At 41.7% G+C, this 14,872-nt stretch overlaps 1 protein-coding gene across 4 annotated transcripts; it reads left to right on the plus strand.

The window, feature by feature from the left end:
* The first annotated feature begins 56 nt into the window (after nucleotides 1-56).
* LOC131703234 (zinc finger protein ZFP2-like) lies at nucleotides 57-13,480 on the plus strand. Of its 4 annotated transcripts, none has more exons than XM_059006306.1 (4): nucleotides 57-185; nucleotides 987-1,248; nucleotides 2,792-3,293; nucleotides 10,817-13,480. In XM_059006306.1, the coding sequence occupies exons 2-4, from the start codon at nucleotides 1,027-1,029 to the stop codon at nucleotides 12,181-12,183; spliced, it is 2,091 nt and encodes a 696-aa protein (XP_058862289.1). In that variant the 5' UTR covers nucleotides 57-185; nucleotides 987-1,026; the 3' UTR covers nucleotides 12,184-13,480. The 4 variants fall into 4 exon arrangements, with proteins under 4 accessions (XP_058862289.1, XP_058862287.1, XP_058862286.1 ...); XM_059006304.1 differs by lacking the exon at nucleotides 57-185 and adding an exon at nucleotides 313-593; XM_059006303.1 differs by lacking the exon at nucleotides 57-185 and adding an exon at nucleotides 313-474.
* The last annotated feature ends 1,392 nt before the right edge of the window (nucleotides 13,481-14,872 follow it).

Raw genomic sequence — 14,872 nt, forward strand, 5'->3', positions numbered from 1 at the left:
TTGTCACATAATCTGGCCAATCAAATGTTCCATTAAACATTTTAGACTCGCAAGTAACCAATCAGAAGCAAATCATTAGTTCTGCCCCCAGAACAAGCTTGGTTTCCAAAAACTCAACTGAACCGGACGCATCATTTTAAAGCGCAAGTATTGCGGCGGGTTTGAGTTTTGAAGATTAGTAGCGGGTGAGTTGTTAACCATTTCATAAAATCCTGGATTTATATTGGTCAGTGATATAAGAACAAGCAATTAAAGTAATTGTGTGCTTTCGTAATATTACTAACCTGCCACTAAGCAAATGTAACAGTCTGGTGATTCAATGAATTGTAGCGCTTACTCGGTGGGAACCTTTGTTACAGGGAGATGGGGTCTGGTAGGAAGATGTTGGAGAGCGGGATTCTGGGAAGAGCTGAGTTCGTGGTACCGGATGTGTGATTTTCAATAAAGTGTGTTCATTTAGAAGTAATACACAGTGTGAGTCTGATCGTTTGTGGAAACCCCCCAATCTATAACACTGCTTGTACGAGAGCAGCCTGTTTCCTGTTTGTGTGTGAATACATCATGTAGTCAAATGTTTGCGCATTTTCTGAAACGTTAGTATAAACTACACGTTGACAATGTAATCCATGTTTAATATATATGTGTGTGTGTGTGTATATGTCAATGGTTAACACGATTTCTGCTTCAGGGTTAAACCGAAAACTCGCCGAATTTGCAGGAGTGTTTTTGAATAGAAGCACGCGCAATCAGTAATTTAAATTAAACATCTTCATATTTTGTGGCGATTTAAAAGTGAAATCCACCTTAAGAGTCAGATCAGAATAATTCTGGTATTTTTAAGTCCACTTTAAATTCTGGAGTCTGAAAGTGAAATACAAATCCACTGCACTCGGGCGAGCGCTTTTACTGGGTGTGCCTGTCAGGAGCCCCCACTTAAACCTCTTTGACAGGATTTATAATCTTTCTTTTTTTTTTTTTTTTGGCAGCTACCGAGCAGAACCCCATTTGATACTGTGGACAGTAAAGATGGAATCAGTCCCGATTAAAGAGGAGCTCCCTAAACTTGAACTGGTCCCCATTAGACTGGAGTTCTCTGGACTGTCTTCCCTCCCCATTAAACAGAAGCTCTGTGAGATGCCATCTGACAGCATCAAGTTGGAGGTGTCTGGGATTAAAGCTGAGCGCAATGAATTGGAGATCTCCCAGACAGAAGAACCCCTTCCTGTGAATGAAGAGGTGCTGGAAATGGTGTGTATTACTAAACTGGAACCCCTCCAGAGACATATATAGAACTATGTGTACTCTCTCGTGTTCTTATCATCACCCAAGATGATGGACCGAAATCTCACTTGATCTCCGCTGATTGTAGCTCTAGATCTATCTATAGATATATATCTGTAGTTTTGACCGTAAAATAACAGAGTTAAGTGATCTTTAACAAAGAACCCATGAACGTGACCACAACACCAGAATGGTGAAAATGTAGTCACAGCAGTTATGAGATTTTTTTTTTTAAAGAATTATTTATGGGTTGGTTATGTATGTCAGACTGACTATAAGATATATCTGTCAGAAGTTCTATACCAATAAATCTCTATGCAAAAGTATTCGACTGCATTGCTGTGTATACAAACTGTATAGGTATTTTGTTCTAAGTGCTTTCAATGTATTTCACGCTAGTAATGTGAAACCATTTTTCTTTTCATTTGTGATCAGCAGGGATGCCCTGACATGTCTCAAAACACAGGGGGTGTTGAGCCCCCTTTTAAAATGCTGACTTTGCCCGAGGGGGGCTGAGGTCTCACGGCCCCCACATACTCGACGCTGGTGGGCAGTTGCTGTTTGTTCATCACATGAATTTTTTATTTTTTATAATTCACCATAATCCTAACAATCCTAACCGAAACTTCAAAGCACAGGCAACCTCCAAAACCCTTATTTTATTTTATCCCCACGGGATGAATGAAGTACATCCAGTATTTTCCCAGGCTTCTTGTAGAGTGTAGGTGTAGCGGTTGATCAAACACAACAGGGTGAGGATGTGCACATTGCAGAAGTGTCACTGGTGCTTACATTAAAACATTTACAACTCATTCAGTTGGTGGGGTTCATAGATGTTCTTTGCATTCTTCACAAAATGTAAAAAATACAAATTCTCTGCCAAAATGCAAATTGCGCATTTTTCCACAGTATTCTGTTATAAACAGATTTCTAGGATCCCTGGGGATTAACACCTACTTTGAGCAATCGATCAAATCAATCCATTTTTTAAATAAGTTGATCTACACAAAGTCTGACATGATTAAAGCATCATTTAGTAATTTAAAAATGACTTCTTTTATTCTATCGACCCTCATTTTTGTACACTGCAGTTTGTTTGTTTTGAACTTCGGCTCCCTGCTGCAGATGGGTTGAACCCTATTTCAATACACAAAAAAATGTTTTTTTTAGGACTGTACCATTAACGTCCATTACAAATATAATAGGGTGTTACGTACTGTTCTATGTAAAATGCAGTGTCTGTTGTGGCATTGCAGTTTACACTGAGAAACATCTGCTTCAGAACCGGTACTGTGCCGCCACTGAACCACCTCGAGAGACGGGTCAGTGACAGAATAAAGTGTCTCTGCATTTTACCAGCATTTCCCATTGACACTGAAAGTGATTCCGCATCAGTGCCGCCACAGACACGGTGATTTGCTTCAGTGTAGACATGCCTCAGCATTAGTGATAATCAGGGTCTGTGATGTGAAACCAGCCCTTAATCTTTTTTTCTTTTTTTTTCTGACAGTTACCAAGCAGAACCACGTTTGATGCCTTGGACAATGTGAAGATGGAATCTGTCCCGATTAAAGAGGAGCTCCCTAAACTTGAACTGGTCCCCATTAGACTGGAGTTCACTGGACTGGCTTCCCTCCCCATTAAACAGGAGCTCTGTGAGACGCCCTGTGACAGCATCAAGCCAGTGGTGTCTGGAATTAAAGCTGAGCGCAACGAACTGGAGATCTCCCAGACAGAAGAACCAGTTCCTATGAAAGAAGAGGTGCTGGAAATGGTGCGTATTAAACTGGAGCCCCTGAAAGAGGAGGTACTCTTGAAACCAGGGAAGGAAGAATCCGAAGACTTGAAAGCAGCCCCCACTGAGCTGGGTCCGGTGCACCTGCGGGAGTGTAGCGTGGTGCTGGAGAGAATCTATGTGAGAAAGCAAGGCTCTGGAGAGGAAGGCTCTCCCAACAGCACGCAAGGAGGTGGACAGGAAGACAGGAGCTCACATTCAGAGTGCAGTCCAGCAGGTGAGTGACTGACTAACTGTGACATTGTCATTCTACACTGAGTGATGGCCACAGTGTGACTGAGAGGCTGAGAACAGATAGCAGGGCTCCACATTAGCATCCAGGTTCATTTCACATACTTGTCTACACTGAAGCAAATCACCGTGTCTGTGGCGGCACTGATGCGGAATCACTTTCAGTGTCAATGGGAAATGCTGGTAAATGCAGCGACACTCTCAAGGTGGTTCAGTGGAGGCACAGTGCCAGTGTGAAGCAGATTTTTCTCAGTGTGAACAGACACCACATTTTATATAGGACAGTATGTAACACCCTATAATGTATGTAATAGATGTTACTGGTACAGTCCTAAAACTCCCCTTATTTTTTCGTGTTCTGAAATCTGGTCCTGCCCACATCTGCAGCTGATGACAGGGGGGCTGAAGTTCGAAACCAACTGTCTGACCAGCGTAGGCTACTATATTGTATATTTTATGTCACAGGTTGGGTAATAAATAGCTTAAATATTTAATCTCACCTCAGAATATAAATGATAAAAACACAAATACTGTTAAAAATACCATATGTTAACAGCATTTCTGCTTTATATTATAAAACAAAGTTTAATTTATTAGAATAAGTTAGAGAGTTCTGGCTAAAATGGTTTATTCTTTAATTCAAATACTGTAGCCTACTGTTTTATGTGTATCATTACATGGAACAAAAAGTTTGAAACAAACTGTCAGTTTAACTTGTCTGAGTAACATACTGAAATGTGAGTTACCGGCAGGCTTTATGTGTTGTGCTCTTGCAGATTTAAAGAACAGAATGTTTTTGTTTTTAAAAAACGAATCCCTATTTAATGTGTGCAACATACAGTGTATTCTTTTGAAGTGTGACACACCGGCAGCATGTTTTAACACTGCATAATCTGCCTTCTATGTAAATGGAGGTATGCTGCCAAATTGCAGCTGAGCCTGTAATATCGCTGTGTGAATGCCGTACTGAAGGGTCCTTTTTGTAGGTTTACTTTTTTGATTGAGTTTAAAAAAAAATATATATGTATTTTTTTTTTACTAATTAAAAAAAGCATGCCATGATCAGGACCCATCCTTCAATAAAAGGGCCGTTATGGCAGAACAAGTACACACATGAGGAAATACATCCACTTTGTCAGTCTGTGCATACAGTAAATTGGTCAGCAGAAATCAATATATTTTGGAGGTGATTATTGTGAAGAGTCTGAATCGGGATTCATTTCAAGACGTCATATACACAATTTGGGGGTGGGGCCCTCCTAGGCGGTCCCCTTGCTTGCCTTGCCCTATGGCCGGCTCTGAGAGACGGTGCTAATCTCTGTAGCTGGACATGTACAAAAGTATTTAACAGCAGTTAAATGGACATTAACACATACCGTGAAACTTCTATTAAACGGCCGGGCATTTATTTACAAAACTCACGAGCAGACCAGCGCCTATTGGAGACCGCCGATTATGAGTCCTGGCGATTATATAGACGAGGAAACTTTGGAAAATGAACAAGCAGAGATACAAATTTGTATTGTTAATATACTGTAATATTGTAAGGGTTTAAAAAGATTAGCCAACCAGGCATGGGTTATATAAATGCGAACAGGCCACTTGAATCAAGCATGGAGGGTTTATTACAGTGAAAAGGGATACAAAACAACCGTGCCAAACTCAATCTTTCTCTTCTTAACTGGACTCTCCTGAACTGACGGTACAGTAAAAACAAGCTCTAGTTATACAAATAAGTAAATTAAAGATAGAAACTACTAGCACTTATCTTTATTAATAGACAACATTGATCTATATTTATAAACAAAAGTAATGAAATAATAATAGGCCTAATACTGGTAATAATAAGTTCAATCCATCCCAGATATAGAATGCAGGTAGGTTAGGCTTACAGCGCAATGATAATAATAGTTTGTTTTTTTTTCTTATGGCTCCTGGTGGTGATGTCTCTGTTCAGTATATCCAAGTAACCATTTCCATAACCGCTTAATCCTTTATAGGGTCAACGAGAGTAACCATTATGTATTGTGATAACAGCATCTTCCAGATATTATTTCAATTTCCATTTAAATCATGATCTTATGTACACTTTGTATTACTAAACTTTGTACTTCTGCCCTCATATAATGCGTCTTTATTTTACGCATTGCAATTGAAGGTAACCTGGCTTCAAAACGATACAATTAAATACTGGTCTTTTTTATTCTTAATAAAATTACCCTTTTTATTTGTTATAAATGCAATAAATTCAACACAAAGCGACGCGATATACTGTTCAAAGCAAGAATTATTAAACTTAAACCAGAATGTATATGTTGATGCCCTCAACACACACACTTCAAGTGGTGCTCCGCAGCCCTTGTGTGTTCACAAAGTCTCCTCGCAATTACCCCAGACCGCTCGTGAACCCACAATGCTATTCATGAGCTCCTTGACTAACGACGGTGTTTGGGAAACACATCAGATTTGACACGTTGCTGTTACGATGGTCGAGTTACTTTTGGGAAACGGCACCCTGGATAACTTTCGAGTTAGACCTAATGTCGTTTAAACAATACATTTCTAGCATATTTTTCCAACTATCAACATTAATAAGCACAGTCAGCATTGATTATTTGAACATTTTCAACAGTAGTCTTTTTGAAACGAGTAAACACAAGTCTGTTTGCGGATCCTGGAGTAGTCTGTGGACTATGTGCTATCAGTGGCTTTGGTCGTGGCAATAATAATGGGTTTTTGTTTCAGAAATGAAAGCTGAAACACATTGAGAGTGGTCCAAGTTTATTCTCTGGTATATTGCAACCAGTAAGTTCCAGTGTGTTTTGCATTGAAGGGATGAATTCGCAACTCCTCAAAGGGAATGTCCGATCCCCCCCCCCCCCCCCCCCCCCCCAGCAGGTGTTATGCTTTTTTGTTCATCAGTATTTTGTTCTGGAGGTACTGCCTGTATCAATTTCGGGTTCTCGCTTCCCCTCTATTAACATCACTGTGGAGTTCTCCTCGTTTGTTAATCTCTGCTTCCACTAGATCTTAGTTCATAGCAAAGCAGTAATCGGCTTGTTGATATCTCATTGAGGGATCCGGCCAAGGGTGTATTTCAGTGACTGCTACCAGGCTCACTAATGCACACAGAACTGCAGCTTCTGAAATGAAAAATCAAGTGAAGGATTTATTCTTTGATAATATTTGAAAACCTTAAATGTATATTGCATGACTTTTGCCCCAACCTCCCCATTGAAATATAGGTCTAAGTCTTTAATTTAGAATGTATTCTAGACAATATCAGCCTTTAAACAATTTGCACTAATCCGCATGAAACCATTTATATGTCGGCTGTTTCCTTGTTTTTACAAACCATCATATTCCCCTCGCCACATGTGTCTATAATTTCACGTGGTCCCGTCCAATTTGCTGCCCAAGGCCCCTTTTGTAAAAAGTTTTCAATCATTAGCTTTTCCATAATCTCAGTCTACAAGCCATTAATTAGTTAATGGTTAAAGTAAAACTTGTTTTCTTATTACAATGTCAATGTGTCTTACATTTCAAATGTTCAGATTACTTTTTATTTTTTTAATATGAATTGCATTTATTCTCATGGATCTTTCTCAATGGAACTGGTAGATAAACATCGTAATGGACCTGCTCCTAAAGACCATCCACAGTAATTTATCAAATTTGGCTAATTGGGTACAACTTCAACATAATTTAATGAACATGTCCATAACTACCAGATTGAGTTAACAGCCAAGGTCTTTCAGTGTTTATCAAAAGTAAGAAATAAACAATTTAAATGATTCTTACAACAAAATGCTTTATGTGTTAATTAATTCTATGCAAAATCAATCACCAAATTCATGTTATTTTCTTCCTAATCACTTCTAAGTATTCAAAGTATATTATTTAAAAAGTGGGCATGGAAAAGAGTGAGTGTGTGTGTGTCTGTGTGGTGAGAGCCTGTAGTCCCAGAATGCAGCTGGACATCTCTTTCTCTCCATTCTCACACAGTCCGTACAACACAGCTTGAGACCCCAAACACAGTTCAATTTACTGTAGGTTTGTTTGTCGAAACCAAATTGTACCCAATTATGTAGGTAAAAATTGATGAAACAGTTAAGAGATTTGATTAACATTCCCAGTCCTCTAATTCACTCTCCCTCTAGAAGCTATAGTGTGTGCAATATGAAACTTAATGTTATGTTCTTCTTTAAAAGAGACGGCTATCTCTTACAGCGACCTTGTTGAATAGTCAGAGTTTTCTGGGACTTTTTTTTTTTTTTTTTTCAAAAGCAATTCACATACATTTTGAACTTTTATATGTTTCCCATAACGTCACTCAAGCATTTTGACACTTGACTTTGAAGACTATGACTTTGGCACTGACTGGCACTCGGTTCTCTTTTAAAAGCCCAATCATTTGACAACAGCCTGATCATATTCCTCCCACTTTCACAAAAGCCGTTCTGACAGAAAAGGCTACCTTCCTTCCCTCCTAATAACGTTTAACCTCTGGGCGGGGGGGTGGGAAAGTTAGAGTCCAGCCGACCCCGACCCTGACACCTGTCAAATACCAGACGGACATGGCTGCCTTTTCTAACCTGGACGCCCTGCCGTCTGCTGCCTGCTGTCTCTAACTTTATCCTATTGTTGCCCCCTGGGCTTCTGTTAGGAGGCGCCCGTTTAACCCCCACATTTTCCCTTAAGCCCCATGTCCCCATGTAGCAGCACTAACCCATCTGGCTGCGGTGCAGGGCATAGGGTCAGCAACGCCCCCTCTGGTGGTTGTGGCAACCTCCACACTCCTGGCGGTGGCAATGCCCCCTCTGGCGGTGGTGGTAGCAGTGGCCACACTGCTGCTAGTGGTGGCAACAGCCACTCCTCTGCTGCTGCTGGGGCAAACGGCCAGTCAGGCAGGGGTGCTGTCGGCTCCAGACGCTCCGACAGGCTCATTTTCTCTCCCCGTGGGAACCATAGCTCCGCCCCCTCTGGTTGACACGACTGCCATTCCCCCTTCCTGGGCTGGTGGTAGCTCCTCCCTCTGAGAATGCTGGGCTGAGAGCTCCACCTCCTTCTCTGGTAACTGGGCTGGTGGTAGCTCCTCCCCTTCTTTCTTGACCAACAGGATGGCAGCTGCCTTCTTACTGGCTGCAGGACTAGAAGCCCTGCCTTCTTTTCCGCCTCTTCTCATTTTACTGGCTAATGGAACAGAAGCCCCTCCTTCCTTCTCGTCTCCTTTCTGTTCAGTGGCGGATGCGACCCGGAAGCCCCTTCGTCTTCCCCATCTCTTCACTCTGCTGTCTGCTGAGCAGGGTGCCCCCCCCCCTGCCTCCCAGTAAATTCCAGTAATCTGGGTCTCTAGCAAACCTGGCGAATCGTTTTCACCTTCCTCTAGACACGGCAGTGGCTACCCCTCTACTGGCTCTTCAAAGGTCATTTCACAGTAATTAAAGAAACAATAAATTCACAAGTATTACAACATCAAATAGCGCAGATGGTTTAAGAAATTGATCGCGAATCAATCTCGTCTGCCTCAAACATCGATTTGGATGAGATACTGGTATTCCGCACTTTAATTGAATCATATGCTAAAAACGTGAAGAAAATAAAATGTATAGTTTCTTGTTTCTGTTTTATTTTTACAATCATTGACATTTGTGAAAGTCAAATAGCAATTTATCCTTTGCACAAACTGTCAAGGCTGGTGTTGTTTCAAAGAATAATTTGTCCTGTTTAGAATTAATAAAACCTGTAATTATACATTTTACTTGTTTTTTTTAGTTATGTTTATTTGAATCAAACTTAGGTGGAATCGCCACTGTTGGTCAAAATTCTCAGGAATCTACAGGAGGGTTCTGTATTTAATCTGGGGTCTACAGGGTTAATATGACATCTATTGGGGAATATGACTTTATTCCGAATCGGCAGGCTTACCCCCCCCCCCCCCCGATATACTAGACTTAATATTCAATCACTCTTATTCATTTATTTCTAATACACAGATTTAAAATGATCTTTATTGCTAATCGGCGGGTTTGTCCTCCGATATATTGGAGTTAATATTCAATCACTCTTATTCATTTATTCTATTTTTATACAGCAGATCTGTGATGCAACATATAATCAATGAGTTTATTTCCAATTACTCTCTCATTTACAATCAACAAACAAGGTTATCGTACACACAATTACTCCCAGAAAACTCCTGTAACCTTGACAAGCTTATTGTGCATTCAACTGCTCTCTGGTTTCTCCTGCAACCCAATCTAACAAATGACTCTCTGGATTCTCTTGCAACCTAGGCAAGCCTTTTCCATTTGCATGTTCAATTACTCTCAACATAGGCAAGCTTTTTTTTATTTTTTTTTATAAATTTAGTCGTTGCCAATAATTTATTATTTTCTCCCTATTTGGAATGGCCAATTTATTTTATTATGCTCGGCTCACTGCTACCACCCCTGCGCTGACTCGGGAGGGCGAAGATAAACACACGCTGTCCTCTGAAGCGTGTGCCGTCAAGCGAACCGCATTTTTTCACACTGCAGACTCACCATGCACCACCCAAGAGCTACAGCGTCGGAGGACAACGCAGCTCTCGGGCAGCCCGGCCAGACTACAGGGGTCGCTGGTGCGCGGTGAGCCAAGACACCCTGACCGAGCTAACCCTCCCTCCCCCCGGGCGACGCTCGGCCAATTGTGCGCTGCCCCTTGGGAGCTCCCGTCCTCGATTGGCAAAGGAATAGCCTGGATTCGAACTCGCGACTTGCAGGCTATAGAGCGCATCCTGCACTCACGTGGAGCACCTTTACTGGATGCGCCACTCAGGAGCCCCCCCCCCAACATAGGCAAGCTTAACTGTATGTACAGTCCCTCTCAGGAAATCAGCAATAAACAACTTGACTCCCTTTTCTTCGCAACCGGAATGGGATCAGGACCATTATACTCTGGTATAGTATTTCAAACACCCAATCTCTGTCTGACTACTTTACACCGCCCCTTAAATCTGTTTTTCGAAAAAGACTAAAAGTTCTAGGCTGACTCTCCTGATCAAACCTTCCGAGATCGGCATAGGGCCCCAGAGTGCACAGATTCCTCTTAGAAATTTATAGCTCTGTTACCCCCTACAATCTCCCTATCCTAATCTAGCTGATCGGGCTAGTATTAATAACAGATAGGTACCCATTGCGACCCTTTTTGACATTTAATAAACAATAATCAACAACACCAGAAAAAACAGTATAGTAGGTTACTATTCCTGTGATGAATAAATTAAACTTATACTCATCCTTAGTTGTCCTCTAAAGTTCAGTTAAAGAGAAGTTAGAAGGTTCCTTCATGCGTTCAGATGGATGAAATCAAATCAGTTTTGCAGCCTCCCTGGTGCGGACTACACTACAGTTACCTACACTACCTAACCCAGAAAAGGTCATGAAACGACATAATGAGGAAGGAACATTTGCTGCATTTCTTACTTAAAACAGTCTCTGATTTTTCTCTCCTGTTTGTTTTTTCCAGGTTCCAGTCCAGCAGTTCAAGCAAGGACCCAGTTAAGGAATTTAAAAATACTGAGAGGAGAGAAATTAAAAAATACCAGAGGAGAGAAACCGTATCACTGCTCTGACTGTGGAAAGAGTTTTAGTCTCTCAGGAAACCTTGTGATACACCAGCGAATTCACACAGGAGAGAAACCCTATCGCTGCTCTGACTGTGGAAAGAGGTTCAAGTCATCAGGACACCGTACAGCACACCAGCGAATTCACACAGGAGAGAAACCGCATTGCTGCTCTGACTGTGGAAAGAGTTTCAGGAGCTCAGGAGACCTTGTGATACACCAGCGAATTCACACAGGAGAGAAACCTTATCGCTGCTCTGACTGTGGAAAGAGGTTCAAGTCATCAGGACACCGTACAGTACACCAGCGAATTCACACAGGAGAGAGACCGCATTGCTGCTCTGACTGTGGAAATAGTTTCAGGAACTCAGGAGACCTTTCAAAACACCAGCGAATTCACACAGGAGAGAAACCTTATCGCTGTTCTCACTGTGGGAAGAGTTTCAGTCGGTCAGGAAATTTTGAATTGCATAAGCGAACTCACAAAGGAGAGAAACCATATCACTGTTCTGACTGTGGGAAGAGTTTCAGTCGGTCAGAACACCTATTAATACATCAGCGAATACACACTGGAGAGAGACCGTATCACTGCACTGACTGTGGGAAGAGTTTCAGTCGATCAGGACAACTTGTAACACACCAGCGAATTCACACAGGAGAGAAACCATATTACTGCTCTGACTGTGGGAAGAGTTTCAGGGATTCAGCAGACCTTGTAAAACACCAGAGAATTCACACAGGAGTAAAGCCATATCACTGCTCCGACTGTGGTAAAAGTTTCAGTCAGTCAGGACAACTTGGAAAACATCAGCGAATTCACACAGGAGAAAAACCGTTTCATTGCTCTGACTGTGGGAAGAGTTTCAGTTCGTTAGCAAACCTTGTTTCACACCAGCGAATTCACTCAGGAGAGAAACCGTATCACTGCTCTAACTGTGGGAAAAGTTTCCGTCACTCAGCATCCTTTGCTGTACACCGGCGCATTCACACAGGAGAGAAACCGTATCGCTGCTCTCACTGTGGGAAGAGTTTCAGTCACTCAGCAACCTTTGCTGCACACCAGCGTATTCACACAGGAGAGAAACCGTACCGCTGCTCTGACTGTGGGAAGACTTTCAGACGGTCGGGACACCTTGTTTCACACCGGCGCGTTCACACAGGAGAGAAACCGTACCACTGCTCTGATTGTGGGAAGAGTTTCAGTAAGTCAAGATCGCTTGTTACACACCAGCAAATTCACACAGGAGAGAAAAAAAAAAAGAAAATGTAAATAATGTTCCTGCATAAAAATAACTTTTATCCATTTTGCTTCCTGGCATTTCAGCACAGCAGTGTGCTGCTGAATAGTGTGGCTGCCCAAGCCGAGGAGACAGTCAGAACAAATCCTTAAATGGAATTTACTAGTGTAACGACCTCGCCCTTAGCACAAAGCCAACCACTATGGAGTGATTGCCTCCCTATATTAAATATATCCCATGACAAAAACAAGTTCGACAAACAGCTGTTTGAAGGGGTGATCTCAAATGCAAAAATCCAAGTTAGGAGAAGCAATTAGGCCAATCTTGTCAAGCAAATAGGCACACTTGGAAAGGTGCTGGGGCCCAAGATTCACATAATTCTTGCTTCTAACTTGGCGCCTTTTTTTATCGCTTTGCTCCTCTTGAAATGCTGTTTGTATGACTTGAAGTGACTGAGACACACACTCACATTGTAATACGAAAGAGATCATTTCTGATTGGATCAGAATCTGAGTGCTCATGTTCAACACTGTTTTTTTTTTCTTCCATAAATAGAGCTATTAAAAAATGATATGTCCAAACTACAAAATAAAATGTGCAATGCAAATTTAGGACACAGTGTAAATGCTCTTATTGGAAGTCCAGGAATGCTGAATTCAGCTCCATCGATTGCTATGAGCTACAGCTGTATCACAGAGCAGCTCTCCTGGTAAACCCTTTGAAGGAGGAAACAAACTGCTATTGTTAATTATTTTGCATAGAATGGCACAAGGCAGCTGTAATAGAGTAAATGTAGATGCGCTTTTAGACTGTGTGTTGCTGCTAGCCCCACCCTGTGCAAATTCAAAGTGTAAAACCAGATAACACAACAAGCAGGGCACAAGCTAAGCGATGAGCTGTATTTGATTAGGGAAATAAAAGCTGTTTACTTTGACTATCTACGTCATTCTGGGTTCTTATAGAAATCAAATGTAAGACAACAAATATACTAGAAGTGTCAGGGGTGGAAGTTGCAGATGTTGAGATATTAGAGTCAGTGTTTCCCAGCATGCATCACTGTGAGCAGCTCCTTCCTCCAGACAAAGACCACACTGTAGTGTTTAGATGACTGGGTGTGAGGAGCCTTGTGTTAACAATGGGAGAACTGGGCTGACTGGGGAGCTCACTGCTACGGCCTATTTCAATAGTCTTATTACTGTGTTGTTACATTATGGACAGCAGTGGTGCTCTGGCTCCCTCTTGTGGTCACTATTAATATCTGCTCTGTGTCTCTCGGAGGTCAAATTAATTGCTCTTTGTCATTAAAATCCTGCTTTTATCATCAAACTCTTTGGACTACTTTTCTGAGTATGAACACATCTCTTCTGTATGCAGGTTTTTAAATGATAAAAACAAGAAAAAGAATGAAGTAAAGCAAATAGATTCTTGTTTACTTCCTCACATTGTAAAGTAATAGCAGCACTAATGTCCCCCACGGTGGGCTCTAAGACTAGATCATTGACCTGGTCTTTCTTTAAATGACCTTTCACGTTGGACACATTCAAATGTCATCACTGTCATTAAACAACATTTTACATTCATACTGAAATTATTTTATTAATATTGCTTACTTAATAAAATTAAAAAAATCTTCTAAAAATCATAAAATTCAGGGGCTCCCGAGTGGAGCATTCAGCAAAGGCACTGTGCCGGAGTGCAGTATGTGCCCTATAGCCTGGAGAACGCTGGTTTGAATCCAGGCTATACCACTGACACAGCCTAATCAAACCCAGCTCTGTGCAGTCCGACTGTAGCAGCTCTGCAGCTGTTCTCAGCCTCAGCCCCTGTGGTTACTGTCTATGAGCCAGAGCAGTTCCTGCAGAGCTGAGGGAGGTTTGTGTACGGACGTGTATCACTGTGTGAATGGGTAGCTATTGCCCTGCTGACAGTAATAATCTCCTGCATCTTCAGCCTGCACTCCACTGATGCTCAGTGTAAACTGTGTCCCTGATCCACTGCCACTGAATGGAGCTGGAGTCCCAGAGTGACGGTTAGAAGTAGAATAAATCAGGAGCTTCTCCAGGTTTCTGCAGGTACCAGTGGATGGAGCTGGTACTAACAAAGCTGCTGGCTGTACAGCGGATAGAGACCGTGTGTCCTGGAGAACAGACTGAGCTGCTGGAGACGGAGTCAGAACAACGTTTGCACTGGACTCTGGAGAAAAAATACAACAAAAAATTATTATAAAATAATAATGCAAGAGTCAAATTAAATAGTGTTGTGTTAGAATACAAACAAAATGTACAGAAGCGGCTAGACAGATTTACTTCAATGAAAAGTTCTATTTAAAATGAACTCCAGTCAAGCTTTCAGATTTATAAATAACTATTTAATTATCACCTTGAGCAAAGAGCCCCCGTGTCCCCAGCAGTAGAAGCAATGGCATCATTGTACTGTGTGTTTCAGTGACTCTGAAAGGGCTGAGCAGTGACTCATCAATACTGTGTGTCTCAAAGTGTTTGGAGCAGTGAGGCAGGCACCGGTATACAAAGCAGCTTCCTTTATACAAATCCTGCTGCTGCTGCTGCTGCTGTCACAGATAGAGGAGATCTGAGCCGTGAGTGAGCACCAGTGTGATTGATAGGGTCGGGTTCACTTTGACTGTTTTCTTCTATTTTTCCCCCAGTCAAAGCTCTCAGTATTTCACTGCTGTCTAATATAACTGATCTGTTTGTCTAAACT

This window comes from Acipenser ruthenus, chromosome 32 (genome assembly GCF_902713425.1).
Source record: "Acipenser ruthenus chromosome 32, fAciRut3.2 maternal haplotype, whole genome shotgun sequence".
In the NCBI taxonomy this organism is placed as follows: Eukaryota; Metazoa; Chordata; class Actinopteri; order Acipenseriformes; family Acipenseridae; genus Acipenser; species Acipenser ruthenus.

Excerpts from the sequence above, each read along its gene's own strand:
- LOC131703234 (XM_059006306.1), top strand. The coding sequence starts at position 1,027 with ATGGAATCAGTCCCGATTAAAGAGGAGCTCCCTAAACTTGAACTGGTC. Across the intron at positions 1,249-2,791 it reads ATGAAGAGGTGCTGGAAATG|TTACCAAGCAGAACCACGTT; the intron begins GTGTGTATTACT and ends TTTTTCTGACAG. Across the intron at positions 3,294-10,816 it reads TTCAGAGTGCAGTCCAGCAG|GTTCCAGTCCAGCAGTTCAA; the intron begins GTGAGTGACTGA and ends TGTTTTTTCCAG.